General features: G+C 41.3%; 1 protein-coding gene across 2 annotated transcripts in view; it reads right to left on the bottom strand.

Annotated features, from left to right (window-relative positions):
* The window catches only part of rxraa (retinoid X receptor, alpha a), a 109,085-nt gene that overhangs the window by 10,916 nt on the left and 83,241 nt on the right, over positions 1-14,928 (bottom strand). The window contains exons 5-7 of one of the 2 annotated variants that reach the window (XM_065965931.1): positions 12,748-12,927; positions 7,036-7,220; positions 431-560 (exon numbers count right to left, since the gene is read on the bottom strand). In XM_065965931.1, coding sequence (XP_065822003.1) covers positions 431-560; positions 7,036-7,220; positions 12,748-12,927 — 495 coding nt within the window. The remainder of the gene's footprint in view (positions 1-430; positions 561-7,035; positions 7,221-12,747; positions 12,928-14,928) is intronic. The other variant, XM_029276748.2, reaches the window with a different exon arrangement.

Below are 14,928 nucleotides of genomic sequence, written 5' to 3'. Positions count from 1 at the left end.
CAGAAAGTAAAGCTGAGCTGAGCTGTACCATGCAGTAAAACGGGGCTTTACATTACACCTTCAGCAGCTCAGTCAAACTTCACTTATCAGTGTTCTAATCAGCCATGATAACAGAAAACATCTGTGTGGGTGTACAGGGCTTACGAAAAAGGGCCCAGTATTAGAAATATCAAAGATCAAACTAATCTAGCAACATTTGTTCAAATAACAAAGGCTTGATTCAAGTACCCACAAAGCTTTTACCTGTGTTTTTCTGTGGATGTATTTATGCAGAGTATGATTTCAACTACCGGCTGTCAGCTACATGTTCTTTTCTTTTTTTTAAATTGATTGTATCCAGGTATGGATGGGTCCTCATTGAGTTTCTTCACATTTTTTAATTGCCTTTTTAGTTTGTATCGTGTATACATCTTTTTAAAATATTTTCTACCTGCTCGTAGAAGGATGACCTGGTCGTCCAATGGCAGCTCAGAGAAGTGGGGGATCCTCTTGGCCCACTCCACAAGGGTAAAGAGCTGTTTGTCGGCCGCCTGGCAGATATTTGTCACCGGGTCGTTGGGCTGCAGGAAAAATGTAAAACAAAAATCAATAAATCTGAACGTTAGAAATGAAAGTGATGCCTGAAAAAGGTGTCACAAGAAAAGGTGTTTTTTCTGTTATAAAGTCTTTTGGCTGAGAGATTGGAGCCACCTATCACCACAACACATTCACACTTACTCGAGTGCTTTGCTGTGAGTAATAGCCTCAAAAGAGGAGCAAGAAGGAAGACAAAACAAACAGTGATTCTGTTCCAGCTTGTGGAGGAAATACCTGCAGAGAGCAAAACGACTTTCACCACACGGGCTCTTTTCTTTGGGGACCTTTTAGCGGACACACAAATCACTCTGAGACAGCGAGTGGAGCTCAAGAGGCCCCTCCTGACACTCGAGCAACTCTTCACTACATAACAAGTGCTTAGGAGCTAAAAGGGGACTTTAGAACCAGACAGGGCGGGGCTTTGTAAAAGTCAGAATATATATAAATAATATCTCAATTAAGGACCGACACAAAATACTATCTTCATTTTAGTACCTATCCAACACTGAAGCCAGATGGAATGTATTTATCATATATAACATTTGTCATCTCTGATAAATACTTCTGAGAAGGAAGAATGCATTTTATTAAATGATCAAAAACAAGCAGTTCTTGGTAGTGGATAGTGATGACTTGAACACTGCCCTTAACCATTTAATGCCCAATGCAGAAACACAGACGAGTTCCTCTGTGGAATAAAAGGTTGAGGTGACCAAAGAGCCCCTTCTTCTTAAGTCTGATGAAAGATGAGCATAAAAATGGATAAATGGCCAAAGGCTGACTTCTGAGATGTGGACGTTTCTGTCATTTTAACGTCACTGATGCAGTAAATTGCTTCTCTTGGGGTCAGACATACCCTAAGTGCAATCTCATTCTCCATTACCTCTGGACATACTGTAGCTGTAAAAGCATGTTCCTTCCATTAAATGTAAAGATGTCTCCGATTGTTCAACAAAGTACCTCTTTCTGTTTGATTACAAGTTGATACCACTTAGCTTGCCTGAGCTGTAAAATACACACAATTATTGAGGCTGTGGGCAATAATGCAACCCAAGAGAATTCAAATGAAGGTGACTTAAATTGCTGAATTGTTGTATCTATTCATTAAGTGTTTCAAAAATAAAACACTTTATTAAATACCAATATGGTCCCCCCAAAAAAGTGTAAATTGGGATGCATAAATTTAAATCCAGGAGGCCAGAATCTCAACATTTCCATACCCAAAAGAAACAAAGACAAACAAGTGTTTTGATTTCCTTTGTCCTTAAGTCTTAGCTACACTGCTGATGCTGAGGAGTTTTCCTGTTGAGATGATGAAGGATCATCTCTGTGTTTAAGTGCTAGATTGGAAAAAAAACAAAAAAAAACAAGGGCTGCTTGTCCTCGTCTGCATCTGATAAATCAGACTGGGCATAATGCTTAGACCACAGGGAGTTTATGAGCAGTGGAGGAATACTAATGTGAGTCATACTGTAATCATTCAGATGTAATATGACTTACTCACTGAAATGTAAATCCATCTGGGCAGGAAAAAAAAAGTCCCAAACAATCCTGCCAATCTCTAACAAGCAATTTACCCTAATCCCAGGAGTGCATACCCTTGATATGCATGTGTGTAAACAAAGGCTTTGTGCACAACACTTTTTTTTTTGCATAATTTTAAATCAAGTAAACATCTTTACATTCTAAATATCCCTATGTGAACTTGCTTTCTGACAAAAAAAACAGCCAGTAACTTCTCCCCAACTCCCTTCTTCAAATCCCACAGATCGATGCAAAAAGCTCGGAGGATCCCGACATCAACTGCAGCTCTCAAGAGGAGATTAGTTCAAGATGAAGAGGAAAACATCCCTCCTCTCAAACTCTCCTTTTATAAAACACAGGCCAAAGACTCTCCCTTCCTCTACGCCACGTTTCCTCCCTATGGTGTGAAACTCACACTGACTGCAGAGTATCAAAGATATGAAAAACTTAAACCAGACACAAAGCCTACACTGTTTTGAAAAACCGAAAGTCTTCTTTTTTCGTCTTCTTCTTCAGGGGGGAGAAAGAAAACAGGCGTCTTATGAATATTTCAGCATCTGATCTCCGTGGGAGACATGGATTGCGCAGCTCGACGCGACAGTTTTTGGTGAGCTGCACTTCCTCTCAAAAAGAAACTCCACATAAACAGATTGGGTTAATTCATTCCAAAGGGCAGCCCCAGCCAAAACAAAGAAGGAAAAAAAAGAAAAGGGGGCTACAGTGTGTGCCACGGTCGAGCCACCCCTCCTCGTACGGATACAAGTCCCAGGGTTCTCGTTAAACATGGCGAGCCTCATGAATGTTGTATGGCTATCTTAGCCGTGTTTACACTGACCTGGTTTCTTTGCCTCAGTCTGTGGAGATGACAAGGGGAAAGGAGCTTACGCCTTCCTGCAACAATCCACCAGCATCACATTACTGTACTTACTGTTCAAGTCACAGAACAGCTTTTAGGATGTTAGAGGAGCCCACTCTGACCTGTGATGGAATACCATTAACCTTCGTGTAAGAAAGCACAAAAAGCCCAGCTGGGAATTTATCCCACAACTTGGACTGCCAGACACATCCTCTGCTGTGAACACCACAGCTTTAAAGGGAAGTAAATAAAGAAGGAGGAAGGTTGGACCTAAACGGAAACTTTAAACACCAAGAAAGAGAAGGAATTTTAAATGACTACATTTAGCCCTTTAAGCAGATTTTTTTTTTTTTAAAAGCCTACCACAAACAACACGTTCTCCATTCCCCCCCGGAAATTCAAAGAGTTTTGTTGGTGGATCATCCCGGCAAGTTAAGAGAAATGCCAGGCTTGCATACTGTCCTATGAAATTTTCATCACTCGAGGAAGGGGAGACGAAAGATTTGCCTTTCAATTTTTCATTATTCTGCTTGAACCAGACTATACTGCGTGACAAGCGAGAGAAAATTGGGTACTCATACAGATCAGTATGAAAATGAATTGCTCAAGTGTCCCACTTTTTTTTTTTTTTTGATTGAATTAAAAAAAGGGAAGAAGCTGTCCTCATATGTTGGAGTGAGGATGAATCATCAGCTAATTATCATCTATAAAAAAAACCAGCAGTCTGGAAGAGATAAGGTACTCTGAATGAGCATATAGAAGGTAGAACAATCTGAAACAATACAAGAGAAATAGATAGAGAAGTAGAGGAACATCCCCAGGATTAGTCAACGATAGCATCTTCGCCTTTCTTCTTAAGTACTCCTCGGTCAGACTGAAAGTTACTAACGCCTGTTTAACTGCCGTTCTAGGTCACCATGAGATAAACACACGTCATTCAGGTTGGCCAGACCCCCAGTTACTAGACAGTGGCAGTGGCCTTTTCATGATGAACACTCATGGCCTGGGCCCTGTGATCAATTATAGCATGGGGCAGCGACTCTCAATGGAGACCTCACAGAGGGGGAGGCAGTGGGGGGGGGGGGGGACTCAGAGAGAGGACAGCCTACATACTGAAGCTCTGCCAATATCCTGGGTCAGCTCAAAGCAATGTTTACTTGTTTCTCCCTGGTGATACCTAGCAATGCATCAGATACATTTTGAACTCGCCCAGGTTAGATACTGTGAGTCCCCTGTTTTTTATTCATCTCCTCTTTTTACCAGTAAATTATGAAACTTTACTGCTAGCACTGCAAGATAAATAATAATAAACACTGGTCGTGAACTGATCCTTCAAATATTCCAAAACAAAGGTCTTGGCAGCAACAACAGGAATGAAGCATGATGATATATAAAGAAACAATGACATAAAATCTGGTGAGCAATGAAAGTGACATAACAAAAATAAGGGGGATGGGATGATGAAGCAGAAACCAACATATGAGGCGATGCCTGCAAGCTAGTTCAGGCAGTCAACTCGAGCTGCACTGATTCCACACTTGACATGCCTCATTCTCAACAATCACCTGACAACACCTCCATCCAATTAGCTGTCTATTTAAGCTGCATGGTTTCTCTCTCTCTCTCAGCTCTTTCATTGCTGGCTCTGACCTGCACCAGTATACTGCACCACCGCCCAGCATCCACCTGTAGGGTCCATCCCATTACTCCTCAGATTTCTGCATGTAAATTAGAAGTCAGACGAGTTGTCTGACTGAAATATAATAGTATTAGGCATCGTTTCTGATCTAAAAAAAAAAGGAAAACAAGGGAAATATGTGTAAAATTTGATATAACTTGATCAAATATTGCTTTGCATTGCAATTTTTTCTTTTTATTTGTGGAAAATGAAGATAGCATGCCACATATGAACTGCTGTTTAAAACACTTATCAGCTCTGTTTATTCCCATATCAGCGCTCTCCTTTTCTTCTGTTGTCCTGGAGAAATTCTCCTCTTCCCAGTGTCAGGCAGGCAGCCGGCATCGAGGGACCCACTGAGGCTGAGCCCAAACACACTCAGTGCATTAGTGTGTCTGAGCTGCCAGCCGCTCCCTCGTGCCCCCCCCCCCCCACTCTCTCTCTCCCTTTCTCTAATGTCAGCGCTCATCTCCTACGTTTCCATCTGCCACCCTTAAAATAGCTCCCATTTACTCACATAACAGCCCTCACATTTCTACCTTTACTTCACAGGACATTTCCCTCCCCTGAAGCAGATGCATCCAAGAAGAAGCCCCCCCCCCCTTCAGTCTCACCCCTCTGTCCCTCCTCCCCCCATATCCCCCTGCCTCCTTTGGTAGGCTGCTGCTCTGCTCCACTGGTGCTCCTGTTCATGCAGAATTCCAGAGAAAGCCGAGGCTTTGTGGGATGCTTTCAGGAACAGTCTGCCTGTTGCATTATTCATCAATCTAAGTCTCATCGGTGTCAAAGGCAGCCCACAGTGCCCAGCTGATACTGAGGGGATGGATGAGTGAAGTAGCTTAGACAAGGTGAGCAGGTAAAGAAGCGCTCTACAGGCCCCTCCAGAGGGAGGAGAAAAGCGAGGACAAACAGTATCATACCCTAAATTCATTAAAAAAAACTTTGTCTGCAGGTAAACTTCCTGTCTGTTAGCCAAAGACTCAACAACAAACAAAAGCAAATCTTCATCAACACTAAATATTACTGTGAATCATGTTGGCCTTTTATAAACAAAGACAGTTTAAAGTATGCTGCTCAGAGCTCGTAAACAGTTTGGAAAGCTGAATGTTTATGTTTTATAGGCAACAAATCTTAAAAAAAAAAACAAACACTCAAGTTAGTTTAACTGACAAAAGCTTTGGACACAGTTTCAGTTTGTCTTTGATCATAACTAGAACCAAATAATGTTGAACTCTCTCCCAGCAAAAACACTACACTGCAGGTAAGTCAAGTTAATATCAAAATATTTAAAAAACTTTTATTATTCTGACTAATTCAGAAAGTTTAAGACAGAAGGAAACTGTTTATTTCAAATTCAAAGTCTATGACTTAACAGAGAGAGAGAGAGGGAGAGAGAGAGATAAAGAGAGAGAGGGAGGGAGAGAGAGAGAGAGGGAGAGAGGGAGAGAGAGAGAGAGAGGGAGAGAGAGGGAGAGAGAGAGAGGGAGAGAGAGAGATGGAGAGAGAGAGGGGGGGAGAGAGAGAGAGAGAGAGAGGGAGAGAGATAGAGAGAGATGGAGAGAGAGAGAGAGAGAGAGAGAGGGAGAGAGATAGAGAGAGATGGAGAGAGAGAGAGAGAGAGGGAGAGGGAGAGGGAGGGAGAGAGGGGGGGAGAGAGGGAGAGAGAGTGAGAGAGAGTGAGAGAGGCAGAGAGAGAGAGAGAGAGAGAGAGAGAGACAGAGAGAGAGAATTGTGTATGTTTTCTTCAGCAAACTATATGTTTGTTGTTTTCAGCTTTTGACACTACAGTATTTTGCTTTATACCATGGCAGTTATATTATATAATGTTGTTTTTCTGCAAAGTAAATATTATTTCTTTTCTAAGTAAATATGTACGGGATAAATATGAAAAAGTTGTTTTCTCTATCACGACTCATCAGAGTGTTTTAATCTGCCTTAAGGCTATTTATCACAGTGTAAAAGAGAGCTGTGTTCAAACTGGAAAACTTTGTTTTTTTATTGAAACACTGATATGTAGCCACGCAAAGGTTAAACTGGGTTAGAGTGAAGAAAAGCAACCATTTAAACTGTAAAATCCTGATAAATGTCTGAGAAAATATAGGAGAAAACATGTGCTCACCAGCCTCTAGGTTCAATCCAAACACATTACTCTGTGTGTATGTGTGTGTTTGTGTGTGTGTGTGTGTGTGTGTGTGTGTGTGTGTGTGTGTGTGTGTGTGTGTGTGTGTGTGTTTGTGTGTGTGTGTGTGTGTGTGTGTGTGTGTGTGTGTGTGTGTGTGTGTGTGTGTGTGTGTGTGTGTGTGTGTGTGTGTGTGTGTGTGTGTGCCCACAGGCATGAACATGTACACAAAGAGTTGACTTGTTGCAGAATGACACAGTATGTATAAAAATCTCAACTCACCGAGTTGGATGGCACACCGAGGTTGGTCTCGATGTAGGTTTCGGTTTTGGGTTCCACGGCCTGCTCCGCCTCCAGAATCTTCTCCACGGGCATATCCTCGTTGGCGCAGCTGGTGGACTCCACCTCGTTCTCGTTTCTCTCCTTGGCTCGCTGGCGCTCCTCCTGAACGGCTGCATGTAACAAAACTGGTTCCGGTCACTACTGCTGTTTTTTGTTTTGTCTTTCTATTTTCAAAGTGTGGGTTATTATGTATTCAAGAGCATGTGTGTGTGTTAAAAGAAAACAACTCAAGTACATACAAAACAGCATTTATCAATAGTATTTATGTTAGTCATCAAAAAGGAGTGAAAAGTTACCATATAATTATAACCCAAGTCATGACTTCTTTTAGATGATATTTCTCTATCAGCAGAAATCCCATATTTACCATTTAATTCTCAGCACCCATTGCAAGCAACAGGAAACAGTTTCAGCTAACGAGCTGTGATACAGCAACTGGGTGTTTCTAGCTTTGCACTAAATGTTAGACAAGGTTAGCAACAGGCCAACCGACAGCCACAAAATAGAATGTAAGTGATATTATTTTCATGATCATTTTTGGGTGATTGTTTCTTTTTGCTATTAGTGGGATAGCTGAAAGAGACAGTTGGATAGATATGAATTAAAGCTTGAGGCTGTGAGTCAAACCTCTGGATGCTGCATTGAGGAGCATCTGTAAATGGGGCACCTGCCCCGCCAACCGAGCTAAACTGGCGCCCTATTAGTGCAAATTTATGTGCAAGTTCATCATCACAGATCCAGTAAGAAGGGTTAGGCAATGCAACAGGCGAGAAGATTTTAGAAGTACATTTTGTGTACTATTTGGGAAATGACAAAATATAACATTCTGACATGTTAGTGCATTTATTTCTGCCATTTTCAACGTTTCCCAAATCTTCCGACAAATAATTTTGTTTCAAGTGCATTATATTTACCTACCTACACAACTTATTTCTGAAAATATACAAAGCGCTACCTCACTATTATTTTCCCTGATAAATAAGAGATGAAAATATTGTATGTGGCAGATGTATTCAACATAGTTGTAGAAGTAGATCACAGATTTTAACCCTGAATCCTCCCCTTGAATGAATGGTTTAACTCTGATATATTTTGAGTGAACAAATTGCTCATTCCCAGGCACTGTGACTTAGGTTGTGCCTTCTCTTCACAGTGTTGCAGTTACATGTCATTATGTGTGGCTGTCAGAGTCTGCTCAGAGAGACTTTCTGCATACCTCTGGTTTGGTTACTTCATCTTCCTTTTCCATGCAACACATACACAATACACTTTTCACACACACATTCACTTACACTACTGACATGAAAACCTTATCTCTTATTGTAGTTTGATTTATGTTTTTCTTAATGAATCAGCTTAAGTGTTATGGTGCGTTCCATTTGATCGCAGAAGTCAGAAATTCCAAGTTGCTGGTCTCTCATCATTACAAAGGTACTCCTGGAGGAGTCCATTTTGCTTGTCTGACATGTTGCCAACTCGCAACTGGAATGCGGTTAACCTGGGTGTGAAATCATTCCCAGCTCCGAGTTCCGAACGCACCATTAATTTGGAGTCTCTCCCTTTATTTGCCATGGCCTTCGACCCGCCAATGACAGTACAAATCCGTAGAAAACTTAATATGTTCTATGTATCTACACTTACTTCTAAATAAATGTTCTGAGGGCATGCTTGAGCGTATGCTTACCAATGTCCATTGTCTGCAAGTGAGTGCCTTCTATTTTCAGTGTCTCTACCTAACCAGTGAATAGAGCATGACCCTGTTTGTAGTATGCCAGAAAACGTAACCCAGAGAATTCAATCATCAATAATTGCTTTCATAGTGCGGATGAAATATATGTAGGACCTTAGACCTATATTATGCACAATGCAGCAGCGTGGGAATTTTCAAGGACTTCTCTAGGCTTCTCCATCAAAGAAAAGTGTTTTCTAGGCAGTGCTCAGTGACAACAGCCAGCTTCTTATTTTCTGCACAAATCATTTATAGACACATAAATTATGTACGGCCTGTCACTCCATCTTTAGGCTGTACGCGGTCGCCAGAGCTGCTTGTATGAAAAAACCCTGAACACAAATCAATGAACACTTTGTCTCGTATTTTTTTTCTTTCCATGTCCTGTATGAAAAAGTGGTTGAGGCAAAACTCAGCCGGTTCTGTCGTCTGATTGGCTTGGCGAGGAGACACACAGGAAATGGTTTGTGTGCTGAGCAGACACAGAGACTCACTGTGGCTGAGGCTACAGAAACCGCACCTCCACCCTCAAGTGTGGATGGAAAAAAAGAATTTGTGCGAGTGTGTTTTGTCTTTCAAAAAAAAGGCTATAATTTACTTAAATCAAGAAAACCGCTGAAAAAAGTACTGCGGCTTTTTCTAAGTTTTATCCTCCCCACATGGATTAATAAAAAGTTTTGGACATAAAATGCTGAATGATAAAGGGCTTTTGGAAATTCAATGTCAGCGTGCAAGTTTACATACACACCTGGAGAGTCGGCATGTGTCACACACACACACACACACACACACACACACACACACACACACACACACACACACACACACACACACACACACACACACACACACACACACACACACACACACACACACACACACACACACACACACTTGGTCTGCAGAATGATCTGCTGTCTAACGTTTCCCCCCTACTCTGGTTTCTATTCCAAGCCCTGAATCAGAGAGGCAGTGGTCTTGTTGGGTGGGGGGGGGGTGGCTAAGGGTTGTTAGAGGAGGAGAGGGAAAGGGGCCCCATTCTAGAGGAACTGCTGTCTGGCAGTAGAGGTCAGCCCAAGGGTAGAATACTTGTGTTGGAGTCAGCGAGAGGTGAGGAGGGCTGAAATCATGTTAGCTTTATCCCCCCCCCCCCCCCTTCTCCTCTCCTCTCCTGACTGGGAGAGCATAAATTCATTTAATCCTGTTTTTCTGTGGATTCGCTTAGCCTTTTGGGCTACTGCTGCCTTGTTCCCTAACCACAGCCCTCGGGGTGCTGGGGGAGGCTTAGGCAGCACTGTGAGTGAGGCAAAAAGCCGTAAATGATAATATCCTTGAAAGGAGTAAGGAGCCCAACAATGATCTAAAAAATAGCAGAAGGGAGGGGAGGCCGAATAAAGGTTGAGACACAATGGCCTTGGATAGAATGTCCTGCAAAATGCATTTGTATAAAAAAAACAAACACGACATAACACGTATTCTTCCTGTTCTCCAGCTTTAAGCAGTGAACTTACAACCCACATGCACACCTTGTTTACAGCTGCTGTCATATTTGTCTTCAGCTCCTTTTGCTTCACATCGCTCAGTATAATCTATGCACTCGTAACCGTGGTGACCACAATGGTGAGAGGCAATGATTGATTTATTTAATGTGTGAAAGAGTGCTTAACAGCACTGCTGAGAGCGCTAATATTTCTAACACCCTCATGAAGTGTTAAAATTCACACCTCACTGTCTGCCCCCCCCCCTCCCTCAGACAACGCATCTCTTCCTGGTTTTACTGGCTCTATAATCTTTAATTGAAGGTGCTTGAAAACAGTGTGGATCTTCAAGCAGCAGTCAAACTCGCCAAGACTGGAGGCAGCTTCAGGCAGCATCAAACAATTCAGACCTTTTTTTTTTTTTTGTGAATACTAAAGAGACAGTGCTGTCTCTTTAGCTGCAATATTGAAAGAACATAAAGAGGGCTGCAATAAATCATGCAAGCAAATAAAACATGTGTCTGGGTGAATGTACAGCTTAACGTCTGTTCGCCTTCATCCTGCCCTCTTCTAGTTATACTGAAAAGCACTTGCACCTCAATTTGCAAACTTCCGGGTGTGTAAAACCAGAATACCACAGCAAATATTGTTATCAGAAGTGTCTGATCGACACGTGATATTGTCAATCGGTTACCAATCTAGCCTGCAGGCTTAGCAATCTTTAAATGCTATGTCAGGAGGAGATGTTTGAATTACAAATCGCTTTACTGAATCAAAAAGTTTTGTTCACTTTATCATTTGTATTTGTTTTTCAGAACCTTCTACTATTTGAATTGCATTTATGCACATACCTAAGCTAAGGTAACAGCTTAAGTGTAAACTAAAACACTGTTGTTAAAGTCAGAATATTTGACCCTTCATGAGATTGTCTTCAGTCCAGTTTTATTCCAATTTAAACAGTTACCTTTAGGAATAAGTTTGTCCCACGCAAGAACTGCTTACATACAAAGCTTAACGCTCAGCATCCTATTATGAGCAAAAGTTATCATTTCATTCTCATTTTTGCTTTTACCTATCAAGTTATTCAATTTGAGCTGACAAGTTTGTCTCTAACACTGGACATGAACCAAAGCTAAGAGCTACGCAACCATTCAAGGAAAATGAGTCACTTAGAATTGAAGATTCATTGTTAAAGATTTGTACCCTGAAATATTGATCGCCTCCAGTCAGAGGGGGATTCAGTGCAGAGGTGGACTGTGCAGTACAAATCAATGCTCCACCATCAACAAATTCATTTTCTGTGTTATCTTTGTTAGGGGAAGAGTGACTTTATGTAGCAGCTATGTCTTGTTTTGCATCTTAAATAAACCTACCTCTTTCAACAACATGGAATGTACAATGTGTGTAACTAAAGTATAATCTAAAAGTCAATGTTTGATTAATGGTCTGTCCTCTATATGTGGCAAAACCATGCAACCATTCAAGAATGTGGTCCAATGTTTTCACTGTGCTTTGCATTTACAGGACATTATCCAATTTAGGGAGCCTGATTGAATTTTGTGCATCGACTGTCCTGCAGAATGAGCACACAAAAAAAGTTTGTGTTCAGGAAAACAAGTTGTTTCACAGTAACTAGATAGGTGGTTCCATACATTTTCTAAGTTTATCCAAAGCATTATGAGCCCAAGAGAGGCACTGAGGCTGATTTCCAGAGGACGCAAAAGAGGTCAAAGTTGACATGGTTGCACAGTTACGTTTTTATTACTATAGTCTACATCAGTGAACTCCTGGAGAACTGCTTCTCTCACATTGTTTCCACATTTAACTCTAAACTCTTAAAAGGTTGATTCATTATTCTTCACAATTTGCAGTTACTGCGGGTGATTTTTAAATACAGGGGAGACTATGTCCACAATATGCAGTATGAAGCTGTATAGCTGCAAGCTTGTGGAATTTTAAGAGTAAGAATGGGTAAAAAAAGTGTCCTTATCTATCAGGAACAAGTCAAAAGGTTCATCCTCTGACCTTGCAACGCATTTGCAACTCTGCATTAGTTGTCATGTTCCCTTTAAATAAAACAAAAACTTCTGTTTTAAGGTTTGCAACCAAAGTGAGGGAACCTTTTTTGTTCCGCTAACAATGTCAGTCAAAGGTATGACTTTTGTATCTTGTGTGGGTGACAATAATCTGATCTCTGATTTTCAGAGGTGCAGTGGTTAAAAAGCAATCATCTGGTAAAAGCTTCCCCCTTTACCAAAAAAGATGTATGGTTACACATTTCTTCTGGTCACATTTCTTCATCATATACACGACCATGCTCACGTAATTTGTTAACTCAATGTTAATGTGTCTCAATGTGTCAATTGTTGTGTGGGTCTATGTGGATTAGTAGAGTCTTGAGGGAATGGGTAAGTGGGACTTTATCCTCAAAGGTATGTGCTGTACCTTCTCTCTTCATGCCCATGGCTAAACACTTCTGGTAGCGGCAGTACTGACAGCGGTTCCTCTGGCGCTTGTCAATGACACAGTCCTTGTTGTCGCGACACGTGTAGGTCAGGTCTTTGCGCACCGTCCTTTTGAAGAAACCTTTACAGCCTTCGCAGCTGTATACCCCGTAATGTTTACCTGAGGAGAGAGAGACAGACAGATATGGTGTGTCTAAAGCATAGAGAGTAGAAGATGGTGTAGTTGGCATGTCAAGTTGTCAGTGAGGTGACAGAGCCACAGGCTGCTGTTGACAGACGCATTAGTTGCTCTCAGCGGCTTATCTTGCCCATTGTTTAGTGCGGTAAGTTGTCGGCACACTGCTGACCACCAGAAGAGTAAACATGAAGGACTGTGGGAACAAAACCTAAACACTTTGAGACAGCATGCAACCACACAAAGACCATTCAGGAAATTTTGTATGAGGAAGCAAAAAAGCAAATATGATGAAAGACTTATTTAAGTGAACATCTTGTGTGTTTGGGTGTTATGCTAAGGTATCCAAGGAGTAAAGAGGGGGCCTACTGAAGATAAGCTGAGGGGGGGGGGCCTCATGGATTTGTGTTACTGTACTCTCTTAACAGTTCTTTCTTTTGTTTTATGATGGATGAAGTACATTTGCATTCACTTGTGTTGCTCAAATGGTTTCTTTGTTAGCTCAGACCACCATAGAAGATAAATAACCCCCACCCCTAAGTACAGCTAAATGTAGCATGACCTGCTATTAAAGATTGTTTTGATTTTCCCCCTAGGGTTCGATAGAGCACCGATGACGCAGGATGACAATAAAGCTGTCCAAAGAATTAGATACTCCACTCCAACCCCGGGGCTGAAAACTTTTCATGGATGTCCGCAGAATAACTTCTAAACACAGACTTATTTGTTTAGTGTGAAGAAAACAGTTTGGTGACCTTACAGATGACTTTGGTTGAATGTTCTTGAGGTTAAATTGGTGCTGATGATAGCAGATGATGAATGGAACGTGGCAGTGAGGTTGTGCCGTGTAAACGAGCAACAAATATTCTTAAATTAACTGATGTGTCTTCCTACAAGGACTCCCTTAAAAAAAACAGAATATTAAGACATTCAACCAAGAAATTAATCTGGTGTTAGGGGAAATTCTGCAATTCCAAAGTTGAAAAAGCAAGACAAGAAGAACGATGATAACGTGACAAGATGAAACCTCACATGGACAGCCATAAAAAAAATAAAAAAAACATGTGTCAGTCGAGCTAGATCTGGAGGCATTTAACACACTCCAGTCAGACCAAGCACATTATATCTTAATCAATGTTAACCATTTGAATGATATATTTCAAGATAAAACTAAACAAACTAAAAAAGATAAATGTTGGCAGCTGATATTTGAATAGAACCTCATTAAAGATTAAATTGCAGTTGTCCTTCAATTTAAATAATTCATAGTTCTCACATAAATATTGATCATTTCACCCGTTTAACCTAGAATTACTTTTAAAAAGGCCTTTATTTGCTCCCAGCCTTCATTTACTACAAGCCGCTCCTGCAGAAAAAGCTCACCCACATCATGATAGTGTCGGCGTCACCATGCTTCACGGTAGGGATACTTTGAGATGAGTGATGGGTTTTGCCTGGTTTACCTCACACACAGCGTGTCTCTATTTCAGTAAAAAGCTGAGCTGAGCTTTGGTTTCATCAGACCGTACAATCTTTTGCCTCATGATTTCAGTTGCTTTCATGTGCCTTTTTCCGTGCTGACCTCATATGCATGTTCTCAGGAGTGGCTTCTTTTTCTGGCCACTCTGCCATTTAGCCCAGATTTGTGAAGAATCCCACTGACTGTTGTCCTTCCAGGAAGATCTCCCCACTGCAAGAACGCAGCAGTGTGTAGTTCTGCCAGAGCAATCCTTGGGGTGTTCACTGACCAAAGTTCATCTTTGGATCTTCTTTGGAGGTTTTCTCAGTGTGGCTATAACCCCGTCTTTAGTAACATGCTGGTTAGTCCCACTTTCTTTTCATTTGGTCAAAATGAAGTCTTGTGTAATACCAGCTGCTGAGAAACTATTTTTATACCTTTCCCACAATTCTTCCCTAAATTACAAATTCCCCAAAACTTCTTGGTTATGCTGAGAGTCATGTGCATTTTTCAAACGTCATCTCCTT

Source organism: Labrus bergylta, chromosome 17 (genome assembly GCF_963930695.1).
Source record: "Labrus bergylta chromosome 17, fLabBer1.1, whole genome shotgun sequence".
NCBI lineage: Eukaryota > Metazoa > Chordata > Actinopteri > Labriformes > Labridae > Labrus > Labrus bergylta.
Note: the sequence above shows the minus strand (reverse complement) of the source record. Positions and strands in the feature narration are given on the sequence as shown.